Source organism: Candoia aspera, chromosome 4 (assembly GCF_035149785.1).
Source record: "Candoia aspera isolate rCanAsp1 chromosome 4, rCanAsp1.hap2, whole genome shotgun sequence".
Classification (NCBI taxonomy): domain Eukaryota; kingdom Metazoa; phylum Chordata; class Lepidosauria; order Squamata; family Boidae; genus Candoia; species Candoia aspera.
Window position 1 is genome coordinate 39,518,879 of NC_086156.1, and position 14,030 is coordinate 39,532,908.

The 14,030-nt window shown below is 38.3% G+C and overlaps 1 protein-coding gene and 1 pseudogene across 2 annotated transcripts in view; both read left to right on the forward strand.

Annotated features, from left to right (window-relative positions):
* Positions 1–14,030, forward strand: part of NR1D2 (nuclear receptor subfamily 1 group D member 2) — a 30,312-nt gene that overhangs the window by 11,446 nt on the left and 4,836 nt on the right. For both annotated transcript variants that reach the window (XM_063303889.1, XM_063303888.1), the window contains exons 3-6: positions 3,072–3,160; positions 3,518–3,662; positions 5,831–6,486; positions 8,134–8,319. In XM_063303889.1, the coding sequence (XP_063159959.1) occupies positions 3,072–3,160; positions 3,518–3,662; positions 5,831–6,486; positions 8,134–8,319 (1,076 nt within the window). The remainder of the gene's footprint in view (positions 1–3,071; positions 3,161–3,517; positions 3,663–5,830; positions 6,487–8,133; positions 8,320–14,030) is intronic.
* LOC134497893 (elongation factor 1-alpha 1-like) lies at positions 10,687–12,419 on the forward strand (annotated as a pseudogene).

A 14,030-nucleotide genomic window follows, 5' to 3' on the forward strand; every position in this document is an offset into this window, starting at 1 on the left:
TCTACCTTGCAGGATCTTGAGCATTACCTTACTGGCATGTGAAATGAGTGCCACTGTTGGATAGTTTGAACATTCTTTAGTGTTTCCCTTTTAGGTATGGGGATATAAGTTGATTTTTTCCAATCTGATGGCCATTCTTGTGTTTTCCAAATTTGCTGGCATATAGCATGCATTACCTTGACAGCATCATCTTGCAAGATTTTGAACAGTTCAGCTGGGATGCCGTCGTCTCCTACTGCCTTGTTATTAGCAATGCTTCTTAAGGCCCATTCAACCTCACTCTTCAGGATGTCTGGCTCTAGCTCACTGACCACACCGTCAAAGCTATCCCCAATATTGTTATCCTTCCTATACAGGTCTTCCGTATATTCTTGCCACCTTTTCTTGATCTCTTCTTCTTCTGTTAAGTCCTTGCCATCTTTGTTTTTGATCATACCCATTTTTGCCTGGAATTTACCTCCGATGTTTCTAATTTTCTGGAAGAGGTCTCTTGTCCTTCCTATTCTATTGTCTTCTTCCACTTCCGCGCATTGCTTATTTAAAAATAATTCCTTATCTCTTCTGGCTAACCTCTGGAATTTTGCATTTAATTGGGCATATCTCCCCCTATCACTGTTGCCTTTTGCTTTCCTTCTTTCTTGGGCTACTTCTAGTGTCTCAGCAGACAGCCATTTTGCCTTCTTGGTTTCTTCTTTCTTTGGGATGTATTTTGTTGCCGCCTCCTGAACAAGGTTGCGAACTTCTGTCCATAGTTCTTCCGGGACCCTATCTAACCCTAGTGAGCTCATATCTAGCTGATCTGTGGGTCTTCCCTAATCTCTTTAGTCTGATCCTAAATTGTGCAAGAAGAAGTTCATGATCTGAACTACAGTCAGCTCCAGGTCTTGTTTTTACCGACTGTATAGATGTCTGCCACCTTTGGCTGCAAAGGATGTAGTCAATCTGATTTTGGTGTTGTCCATCTGGTGAAGTCCATGTATAAAGCTGCCTCTTAGGTTGTTGGAAGAGAGTGTTTGTTATGCAGAGTGAGTTGTCTTGGCAAAATTCTATCAGCCTATGTCCTGCTTCATTTTGTTCTCCCAGGCCATGCTTACCTGTAATTCCAGGTGTCATTTGACTGCCCACCTTAGCATTCCAGTCTCCTGTGATGAAAATAACATCTCTTTTAGGCGTGTTGTCCAGTAGGTGCTGCAGATCCTCATGGAACTGCTCTACTTCAGCTTCTTCAGCATCTGTGGTTGGGGCGTCTATTTGGATCACTGTGATGTTAGATGGCTTGCCCTGAATTCGAATTGAGATCATTCTATCGTTTTTTGGATTTTATCCACGCACTGCTTTAGCCACTTGACTATTAATTATGAAGGCTACTCCATTTCTTCTGTGGTCCTCTTGTCCACAGTAGTAGATCTGGTGGTCATTTGATGTGAAGTGGCCCATTCCAGTCCATTTCAGTTCACTGATGCCCAAAATGTCTATCTTTAATCTTGACATCTCACCAATAACCACATCCAGTTTGCCCTGGCTCATAGATCTTACATTCCAGGTTCCAATGGTATGTTGATCCTTAGAACATCGGATTCGCCGTTCACCACCAGCACCGTCGGCCGCTAGCCGTCCTTTCAGCTTTGAGCTAGCTGCGTCATCACGTCTGGGGCTAGTTGAACTCATCCTCTGTTCCGCCCCAGTAGCATTGTGACCATCTTCCGACCTGGGGGTCTCATCTTCCGATGGTATACCGACATATCTCTGGTTGTACTGATCCATTTAGTTTTCACGGCAAGAATCCCGGGGTGGGTTGCCATTACCCTCCCCAGGGATCGCATTTAGTCTGACCTCTCTGTCATGACCTTCCCGTCTTGGGTGGCCCTTCACGGTTTAGCTCATGGCATCATTGAGGTGCTCAAGCTCCAGCACCACGACAAGGTAATGATCCTTTGCTGAAGGATACTTCAGTACAACATTTATATGACTATTTGGTTTGAATTTCTGAAATATTAAAAATGTGTATTACATTTTATTATTAGTGATGTCAGGAGTATTAGGAAAAGCACTAAACCTAATTATTTTATTAGGTAGTAAATCACCTAAAATGTTTTTGTTTTATCTAAGCATGCCTGAATACCTGTTGTACTAATTATGTAAATGATCTTCTCTCTGTTTTTCTAATTATTGAAGTATTTCCAACTCTAAAAATAATTTATTAATTCGTTATTTTTGCAGGCTTTCTAATATTTTAATCCCAGAGAACATTAGCTTGTTTATTACCCAGAAAATTAAACTCCATGATCAGAAATTACTGTCTTTAGCATCTGAATTGTGGTACATCTTTAGAAGTGTTGATTCCCTAAACTTTTGCTACTTGGAACCTGCTTGCAACATGATAATAAATAATGGTATTTTCATCAATTCATACATCAGCATCAGATAGTATTTTCATTTTTTTTTCACCCCATCTCTTGCTGATACATTTGTGTTTATTTGATAAACTTACTGCCTCGTTTCTGAACAACTTAAGAAATCTTCAGATGGCATTTAAAACTAATGCATTTGTTCTCTTGTATTTACTGTTTGAACAATGACATAATACGGGGCTAACATTTCAATTACATAGAGCAGATGTATCAGTTTCTATGCTGTCCTAAACAATTTTGTATTTGTACAGTGAATATTAGTTAATATTTACCTTTAATACAGATTTAACAGTGAGACACGTTTACACCTCAAAATTTTGGCTGCAGTTTGGAGAGCAATTTTTTAGCAGTGGGTTCAAACCCATCAGAAGTTTCAATGAAGTGGGGAATGGGATTGATTTCAAAGTCATTCTGCACAGGCTTCCTAGAGTGCTTTTTTTCTAAAGTGACACATCATATGCTAAAAAGTAATACTACGCAGCTTAATCATTTGCTGACTCCTATATTAAAATACCTTTTCCGTTCACTGAGACATAAATAACTAATGATCTGTCATGGCAGGCATACAGAATTCTATTCCTTTACATTACATAACAAATCAAATCTATCTGTGCTTCATTTTCCCATGTTATTATTGAGCTTTCATACTTGCATTTTTAGAATTGAATGGCATGGTCTTGCTGTGTAGAGTCTGTGGAGATGTTGCTTCAGGATTTCACTATGGGGTCCATGCCTGTGAAGGCTGCAAGGTAATTTTTCTAATATAAATGGCTTAAGGTAGCAATGAATAAATATAAATTTAGGAATAAGTATAATTGGTGGTGATGTATCTGGAATATATTTTATGTTTTACTTGCTAAATTGCCGAATTTAAAATATTTTCAGTTTCTTCTAAATAAGTCCCATCAGCAAGGCTAGGGGTGATATTGTGTAGGGTTTTAGGGAGAATAATGTCTTTTGCTTGGATTTTATTCCATCTTTTTTAATCACAACAAAATTTCATAAGCCTTAATCAGCTTCAATGTTAAGCATGCAAGATTCTATTCATATAGAATTGGAAGCTTGCTTGCAAAAGAAAATCTAAAACAGTTGCTTATTCTTTTCAGGGTTTCTTCAGAAGAAGCATTCAGCAAAATATCCAATACAAGAAGTGCCTGAAGAGTAACAACTGCTCTATAATGAGAATGAATAGAAACAGGTGTCAGCAGTGCCGATTCAAAAAATGTTTGTCGGTAGGAATGTCAAGAGATGGTACGTGTCTATATTGAGCAGTGACCTTCAAAAGGTGAATTGTTGTGCGTTTTGTACTTAATTCAAATGGAAGTTTTATGAAAATGGTGATTAAGTAGTGGTTAACAATGTACTCTGGAACATGAAGTATGTTCCTTACTACGGCTTTGTACTCTCAGTGAGTATTTGTGAATACAAGTAGTGAGTTTATATTCATGACATAAGCAGTGCCCACAGTGAAGGGGATAAGCAGTATAGCAAGGCCATATTCCCAAAGTGCTTTAAACCATATTTTTGAGGGGGATATTTACATCTCCAACTGTGCAAGGCAGAACAGGCTGTCAAGACCCCTTGTTATAAGTTTCCAAGTTACATATGCAGCCACCACTTGTATGATTTAAAACAATACAAAAAATCTGTCAGAACTCATACATCCATGACTAAGTGTTGCTCCTCTAGAGAATGACCCGGCTTTTTTTAAGTATGTAAGTTTATACACCCAATGGTGTGGTGTATTGTAAAGCCACTTCCTATGCTAAATAAAAAGGCTAAGCAATTTCAATTCAGTATATTGATTAAAGAAACCAGCAAATAAAAGTTACTAATGGTCAGTTGCTGTTTACAGTCTTTATTTAGTAAATTTGTCAGAGAACTTACAAAGAACCTTAATCATTGAGGAAAATTACAGGAGATTCTTTCAGACTTCATTGCAGGATCTGGACTTCAGTGTCTACCAGCCACTGGAAACAATGCGAATTCCCAAGCAGGGTTTTCTAAGAGGATAATTTTCAAGGACAAAAATTAGAGCTGACCAGTACTTTGGGTGACTTCGTTAGATGTTTTCCTTGCAAATTGTATACTTCCAGTTTAGGCTGAGCCACAAGAAAATTAGCCTGGAATCCTGTAAGTTTTGGTTTGGTCATCCTAGATCATTCCTCTAAATCAGTGTTTTTCAAACCTGGCAACTTTAAGATATATAGACTTCAACTCCCAGAATTCCCCAGCCAGCCATTCCCCATGCTGGCTGGGGAATTCTGGGAGTTGAAGTCCACACATCTTAAAGTTGCCAAGTTTGAGAAACACTGATTTAGAGGAATGATCTAGTAAGTGAGAAGTGTCATACCATTATTAACTGAATCATGGGTTAGTGACTTAACTTGATTGAATCTGCACAGCACACACTACCATAAACTAACCACACTGTTGGTTTGCATCATATATTGAGTCACAAAGTAGCCAGTGATGTTTTAGTTAAGTATGTTGTATAAGACCAGCAAATATATATTAATTGTTAAGGAACTAAAAGAATTCTTACAGGACAAGTAGATTTAAGCCAATCTTACAGTTAGGCTGGTGGTGCTGCTAATATTACTTTGCCCGTGTCTGCTTTTTTTGGATATCGTAATTGCAGACAAACTGGTTTTCATTTCTCTCAAGCCACAGTATCCTTGTACAGCCCCTTCCAACCTGACACCCTTCAGATATGGTTTGGTTATTCTTAGAATTTCTAGCCAATGTAGCCATAATATCTTCCAAACTGTGAGTAACCCTGGTTACTAAGCAGTAAGCTTTCCCTGTTTTCATCCCAAGCTGTGTATGATTCTCTTCGCTCTTTTTTCTTTGGTTGTGAAAACTCTTTCCTTGTTTGCATTCCTGCCTGAAATGAGAAGAAAAAATGCTTATTTATTCTTATTTTGTAAGTTATTTCACTGCTTTATTAATAACACAGCTTTCTGGACAGCCCATAAGCTATACTAATAAAAGGAAATAACGGAATAAAATACAAAAAATAATATAGGAAAAGGAAAGAGAGAATACATATAAAAGTCAACATCCTTCCCAACAGCTTTTTCTTCCTAGAAGCACCATAAATGCACTATTTGATTTTGGGGGGGGAAAGAATGCTAAAAACTTGACTCACTCTCTCCAGTACAATGAAAAACTACTTGTGCTCGGTGTGAATTCTCTTCTATTCCATGTGGTATCTCATATTTGAGACAAATGCATCTAAAGAATTTTAGGCTCCCAGAACTAGTTGGATAGACTTTGGGTCCTAGTTCACAATTCTGCTGTCAAATATATTCTGTGGTGGAATCAATAGTGTGGTTTCTTAGGGAGGAATACAGTGGCATTCTTATTAGAATTTGACATGATTTTAAAACTAAAGGCTCCATTTGTCTTCTTTATAGCTGTTCGATTTGGCCGAATTCCTAAACGTGAGAAGCAGAGGATGCTGATTGAAATGCAAAGTGCCATGAAAACTATGATGAATACTCAGTTCAGTGATCACTTGCCGAGCGAAGCGTTAAGAGATAGCCAAAAGGCATTGCTCTTAGTGCCTCAGGAACAGCTGAACTCCAAACTACAGCAAGAAGAAGAAAATGTCCAGAGGCACTCCTCTCTTTCCCCCCTTCCTCCTCCACTGCCTTCTCCTCCTCCTCTGCCCTCTGACATTGCCAAGGAAGAAGTGATTGGCATGGTGACTAGTGCCCACAAAGATACATTTATGTACAATCAAGAACAACCAGAAGATCGTACCACTGTTGTGCAGCCTCCAAATAGGGGGAAAAGTCTTAAATGCTTGGAGCAGTATAATTCTGGTGGTGAGCCCAATCATGGTACCATAAGCAGCATACTTCATAATGGGAATGTTCAACATTTCAATGGACAGTATAAAAGGCAAAGCAGTATGCATTATCCAACTGGGTATAATCTTTGCTTCCATTCTGTGAACTTCACCAACGGCTTTACTACGAAAGGATGTAATAAGGTGCCCGAAAATGGCTTTTCTTCTGTTGAATCTCTGAATGCCTATTCCTGCAGCACTGGAGGCAGAATGCATCTGGTATTACAACTATCAATTTCTGTTGCAGAGCAGTAGCTCATTTGTGTTAGTTGTCATAAGCTTAAATTAGTGACATGGGCCTGGGAACAATAATGCAGTACAGTATATTACAAAAGTAGAAGAGAGAGATCACTGGGTTATTTATGGGGTAAGATGGGGTGGGGGGGAGGGAAAATCCAAATGGAAAGATTCTGCTTCCCAATTAAAAAGAATGCATTTGTATTTGTTAAGCAAGAGGAGGTAATTCCAGTACAGTTGGAAGGCACCATGTTAGAAAAGACCAGAGTTGATTGAAGACGCTTCTGTCCCCAATACAACTTCATTTATAGTGTTTTGATTTAGCTACACCTTAACTTTTGTTGTTGTTCCAGAATAATTTAAGTAATTTATAATGATTTATAATTGGGGCAATGTTTATATTTATTTCCCCTGAAAGCTGCTATTTTATTATGCTCCATAGCCACTGCTGCTACCTGTCTTCTTTTGGCCTGGTCTGAAGTTGGTTTGTTTCAACTTGAAACAATTAAATGTGTCTGGAGTTGTTTCAGTGTGGATGGGATTTAAATGTAGCACATAAATAACTAAATAATACTATCATTTTATGGGATTAGATAATAAGGAAACCTGGTGATCAAGAATGGAAGTGAGAGTTTTTCAAACTCCAGTGCATAAACCTGAGACTTGCTTAGGCTTGTTATTCTAATGTTGAACAGTGGCTTAGTACTATCTTGAAACCAGCCTGATTTCTTTATTGCACAGAACATATAGGTACTTTGAAAGTACATTGGGGGGTATTTTCTTAGACATTAGTTTAATAACCTGTGAGCTGATGTTTCTAGCTGGAATGTTAACACAGTTGTAGAAAATTTCCATGTGTGAAGCAGCCATAGTGTGGACAAATTCCCTTCCTCACATGTATATTTTAAAACAAATACTTGTATGAATTCAATCAGGTGGGGAGTAAGTGTTACCTAGCTACTAATTGTAGTGCGGCTTTCTGTGGAATAAAACATAAACATCAGATGAATAGTGATCACTCCCATGGTATTTTCACTTGATGCTGAAAATACATTCTTTGAGATTCTTCCACACTATTTGTGCTATGCTTTTCAAATGGCATAGAAATTAAGAGAAGAAATGTACATGTAGGAGACTCAGACATCTTAAGCCTTAACAGTTTTTTTTAAAGGCTTTAAATGAACTGAGAAAAATTAAGGTTACAGTAGTATGGTTACAGTCAAGGTCATACCATATTATATTGTTTCCTGATAGACAGTAGGCCTAAACTTCCCAACCAGATGCACTGGATAGAAATAAAATTATCATGGCCATTCCAAAATTGTAATGCAAAGGAGCCCTGAGAATGTAGGTCTGCAACTATAAAATATCACTGGAAAATGAACTTTAAAGAAGAGTAGGGTGTTTACTTTGTTTTCTTTTCTAAGAAAGTTTTTCACTGAACTATGCTGTTGACTAGGAAGCAACACTTAATTTTAATTAGATTCTAATATTTTGGGACATACTCTTTAGTATGTTTAATTATGAGCAATTTTTCATGTTAGATTTGGAGACATTGTCAGCGTCATAGTTTTTGAAAACAGGGTGTTGAGAATAGGATTTTGATTCTATATATTTGTAAATACCTAGGTTTGCCCAATGAACAAGACTCCTTTTGTGGATCCAAATAAGTCTGGTCAGGAAGTCTGGGAAGAATTTTCCATGAGCTTTACCCCTGCAGTAAAGGAAGTAGTGGAATTTGCCAAGCGTGTTCCAGGCTTCCGAGATCTTTCCCAACATGACCAAGTAAACCTTCTGAAGGCTGGAACCTTTGAGGTGAATATTTCAATTTAGTTTCTTCTTCTTGACATCAACCTAACTGATAAAATCAGTGCAGCTTTTTTGGTAAGTTCAGCACGTGTGTGCTGCAGTTGTTGGGGAAATATGGCAAAAATTGCCTCTTCACATTACTATAGATTGTATTTTTGACTTGGAGATTTTATCCTGTTTCGTTACTCATTTTGAAAAGCAGGGTCCTCAGTCTTGCACTCACCTTGCTGGCTGTATCCAGATCGGTAGATAACAATCCTCTCTCTGTGGCTTCCCTGGCTGGTGGTCTCTACTGCCTAAAGGGGCCCCACACCTCGGTACACAGTTGAAATCCAATGCTTCCTCACTGCATTCAGTCTTGCCTTTTGGGAAAGTCCACACTGAACGTGAGAATGGGCATACAGGTTCTGTCAGAGAACCCTTGAAAAACTTGTATTTAAGAAGTGCCAACTATACTCCTGTCTTGCCTCACCTTGCATTTTCTGAGAGGAGAGAATACTTTTGAGCTCTGGCTTAAAAACAGCTTTGCATACTGGTGCTGACTAACATCCTCTCTCCATCCCCTGCAGGGCTGGACACAGGGAAAGTTAGTCTGCTCACACAAATGTTTTGGACTGCCCCCTGTGGAATGCCTCTGGCCTCAACAGTAATAAAATGAATTTTTGGAAGATGTAGTATTTTTGGAATTTTTGAGGGGGGCAGTTGGGCTGTTTGATTTTTCCAAGAGAAAAGCTCTGTGCACCTTGTGGGGAAATGTAAATGCTCTGGTTTATTTTGAAGTGGGGTAAGGGTTGAAGAATGTTCATCTGGTTTGCTTTAAGGGTTTGACTGATGTTAACTATTAAGTTTAATGCCAGACAATTTATGTGCTTAGCAATGACAAATCTCGATAAAATAGTTAAGAGCAGAGACATCACACTGACAACAAAGGTCCGCATTGTTAAAGCAATGGTGTTCCCCGTAGTAACATATGGCTGCAAGAGCTGGACCATAAGGAAGGCTGAGCGAAGGAAGATCGATGCTTTTGAACTGTGGTGTTGGAGGAAAATTCTGAGAGTGCCTTGGACTGCAAGAAGATCAAACCAGTCCATCCTCCAGGAAATAAAGCCAGACTGCTCACTTGAGGGAATGATATTAAAGGCAAAACTGAAATACTTTGGCCACATAATGAGAAGACAGGACACCCTGGAGAAGATGCTGATGCTAGGGAGAGTGGAAGGCAAAAGGAAGAGGGGCCGACCAAGGGCAAGGTGGATGGATGATATTCTAGAGGTGACGGACTCGTCCCTGGGGGAGCTGGGGATGTTGACGACCGACAGGAAGCTCTGGCGTGGGCTGGTCCATGAAGTCACGAAGAGTCGGAAGCGACTAAACGAATAAACAACAACAAGACAGAAATGTATAGAATAGTAGTAGGAAGGGAATAATTAAATATGTGTTTTGGGGGGAGGGAAGTTGTTTAGGAGGTCTATATGAATTTTTTTTTGTAATATAAGGGGGAGGAGTAACTGTACTTAGTGATTTTTATTATGTGCTAAAGTGGAATGACTTATAGAAATAATGTGGTTTTGGTTTAATAAAGAGTAAGAGATTGATTATGGAAATTTTTTTATATCCTTGCTGTTAAAAGTCGGAAGCCACATCTTTTTGTAATTTTGAAAAAAAAAATTCTCTTGTGTTTTCACACCTTTTTGTTTCTTTTTCTTTTTTGTAATTTTTTGTTTTTTTGTAGCATTTATCTTTGTCTTGAAACTTAATAAAAATTTAATTTAAAAAATATGTTGTATTTTAATTTAAAACCATTATTATATCCAGAGTCAATAAGTACAAGAAAATGCCAGTAGAAAATACCAAAACCAAGAGGATGACACCATAACTCCAATGACTAAATATATTTTTACGTATAGCCTTGCCTGTATCTAAAGTATATAAATAATTGCTGGGATTTTTTTAAAGCCTGTGCTTTATTATCTCTTTAGTAAATTGTAAGAAAGCCTTTTTAAACAAACAATATAAGTGTATCCCTCCATTCAAAAGGAGGATATAGGTAACAGAGAATCTTCTGATGGTGATCATTTTGTGCATGGACTGTTTTAGAATTTATATGGAAACCTTCAGGATAAATCTCACTACTTCATTACTTTTAGGGTCAAATAGAGAACACATTTTTTGAGCAGGATAATAGTTGGATGGAAGAGCACCAGGAGATAGAAGGGCTGGGAAGTAAAAAGAAGTAAAATCCCAGAAGGCAACAGGATTAGATCACTTCCATTTAATTCCAAGATAACTAGTCAGCAAGAATTGACCTTGGCTCAGGGAAGACTTTTATCTTCAATTTTATGAGCTGTCAAACTTTGAAGATTCTGCTTTTCGCTATGGGTTTGCCACTGCTTCGGAGGACCTTTATTGGAGCCGACAAATAGCATATCTGACCATCCAGCATGGGAAAGGAAAAGACCCACATCAACATTGTTGTCATTGGACATGTTGATTCTGGCAAGTCCACCACCACCGGACATCTGATTTACAGATGTGGTGGGATTGACAAGAGAACCATTGAGAAGTTGAGAAGGAAGCTGCTGAGATGGGTAAAGGCTCCTTCAAGTATGCATGGGTATTGGATAAGCTGAAGGCTGAATGTGAATGTGGTATCACTATTGATATTTCACTCTGGAAATTTGAAACTAGCAAATACTATATCACTATAATTGATGCTCCTGGACACAGATATTTCATCAAAAACCTGACTACTGGTACTTCCCAGGCTGACTGCTGTCCTAATCATTGCTGGTGTTGGTGAATTTGAAGCCGGTGTTTCCAAGAATGGACAAACCCATGAGCGTGCTCTTCTGGCCTATACTCTGGGTGTAAAACAGCTCATTGTTGGTGTCAACAAAATGGATTCCACTGAGCCACCTTACAGCCAGAAGAGATACAAGGAAATTGTCAAAGAAGTCAGCACATACATAAAGAAAATTGGCTACAGTCCAGATACAGTGGCCTTTGTGCCAGTTTCAGGCTGGAATGGAGATAACATGTTGGAACCTAGCTCTAATAGGCCCTGGTTCAAAGGGTGGAAGGTGACTCATAAAGATGACAATGCTAATGGAACTATAGTGCTGGAAACTCTGGACTCTGTCTTGCCACCAACTTGTCCAACTGACAAACCTCTACGCCTGCCACTTCAGGATGTCTACAAAATTGGTGGGATTGGCACTGTTCCAGTTGGTTGTGTGGAAGCTGGCATTCTAAAACCAGGCATGGTGGTGACATTTGCTCCCGTTAATGTTACAACTGAAGTAAAATCTGTGGAGATGCATCATGAGGCTCTAAGTGAAGCTCTGCCTGGTGACAATGTTGGCTTTAATGTAAAGAACAGATCTGTAAAAGATGTCCGTCGTGGTAATGTTGCTGGGGATAGCAAAAATGATCCACCAATGGAAGCTGCTGGGTTCACAACACAGGTTATCATTCTGAACCACCCAGGCCAAATCAGTGTTGGGTATGCCCCTGTTCTGGATTGTCATACTGCTCATATTGCTTGCAAGTTTGCTGAGCTGAAGGAAAAAAATTGATCGTCGTTCTGGTAAGAAGTTGGAAGATAGTCCAAAGTTCCCCAAATCTGGAGATGCTGCCATAGTTTACATGATTCCTGGCAAGCCTATGTGTGTTGAGAGCTTTTCTGACTATCCTCCTCTGGGTCGTTTTGCTGTGCTTGACATGAGACAGACCATTGCTGTTGGTGTCATCAAGGCTGTTGATAAAAAAGCAGGCGGTGCTGGCAAGGTCACAAAGTCTGCCCAGAAGGCTCAGAAGGCTAAATAAAAATTCTGTACAACTGCCACCTCGGTCTTAATCAGTGGTGGAAGCATGGTCTCAGAATTGTTTGTCTCAATTGGCCATTTAAGTTTAATAGTAAAAGACTGGTTAATAATTACAATGCATCATAAAAGCTTCAGAAGGAAAGGAATGTATGTGGACCATTTGTTTCGTGGCAGTTTCTAAGTTGTTAGTTTTTAAAATCAGTAATCTTTTTTAAATGGAAACAACTTGACCAAAATCTGTCACACATTTTGAGACCATTAAAAACAAAAGTTTAATGCAAAGTCTCTGTGTTCTTTGGGGCTATTAGTTATACTTGGATACTCAAAAACTTTCATTTGTGCTTTGCAGAGCTGTATAGTAGCAAAAAGTAAAAATTACACTTCATTATTGATTTTGGGACATAAGATTGTTTACAAAAGTATTGCAGCACAAAATCCTTGAAATGATCTTAATTTTGTGCCAGCATCTAAGAATTATAGAATAGTCAAGGAGTTCAGTTTCAAGTATATTGAAGCTACAAAATTAGGTTTATAGATTCAATTTCCCACGTTTAATATTTGTACTGTATGTTTTCATGCTCTTATAGATTAACGTTTCAGTGATAATTTCAAATTGAGTTCCTGGGTTGAATAAAGCATTATGTGATCATGTTTCAGGTTATGACATAGAAATTCACCTCTGATAGAATATTTCTCAAGCTATTGCTGCAAGTTAAAGGTGGTTAATCAACTAAAAGGTCAAATGCTGTTTTGCTGCTTCTAAAAAAGTTCTGCAACTAGAAAATTTTCCAAGTTGATTATACTTTATCTTCCAGCTGGTAATTATAAAATCATGAAATTAACAGCTTTAAAAAAATCATGAACAGTTAAATATTTGGGATTTCATTTAAAAGCAATATTGTGCTGAGAGTATAATCTATATTCAGGTTCTAGATGTTATGGCAAAGTTGGTGGCTTAAGTCCTATAATAAATGGAGTCCAATTGTATCATTCCCTTAGAATAGATTTGGGATTTTAATAGTGCTACTAGCAGAAGACATTGCTATGCACCATTTCAGCTTCAGAGTTTTAATCTGCATTTGTGGTACCCTTGAGGTGCGTGTGTGGACAATAAGAAAAAAATCCTGTAGCTTTTGTGGGGCCTCATAAAGGATGGTAGAATTTTATATTCAAACATTTGTTATGTGAACAGCTGGCTATTTTGTACCCGTACAGCCTTTTAAAATACAAGGTGTAACATGCAGGATAACAGGCTTGTTTTTCTGTCCTTAAAAATACAGTACTTGGTTTCCTTCAAACTGTTTTGATGTGCTTGAGTTTGTGGATATTGGGGTTCTGCTTTTCACCTGACTCTGGCTCCTGGTCAAATATAGGCAACTAGTTTAAGGACTTGTTCCTGTTACAGCTGAGCATTTTTAAAGAATTTAAAGTGAAAGTAAAGCACTGCCTTTTTTAAAAATTAGGACTATATCGACCTGAGTTTTTAAATCTGTCTGGATTGTATCTTCAGTGTCTTTCAGTATCTGAATAACTGCTAGATAAATTTAACAGCAACAAGAGTTAATAACTGTTTGGCAGTATTAAAAGTTGTTTTCAAGGCACTAACAGGATTTGAAGAAAAGACGTGTAACAAGTACTATTAAGTGAAGCTACTCATACCATGAAAGCCTTAGATTATTCAGCCTAAAACTTGCCTAGTACTTAGGACATTTGAAATTATAAGATTGGGGAAAATAGTAACTTGGGAAGGGTATTGCAGTTTTAACAGTTGGCATCTAAGTTTTAAATGAGCAGATGAAGGTATTGCTGCTTTGTCCAGTGGCTTTCCCTGCATTTGTTCAGCCTTCTCCCTTCAAAAAATAGGCCATCTGTTGAGAAACATTGAAGTCAAAC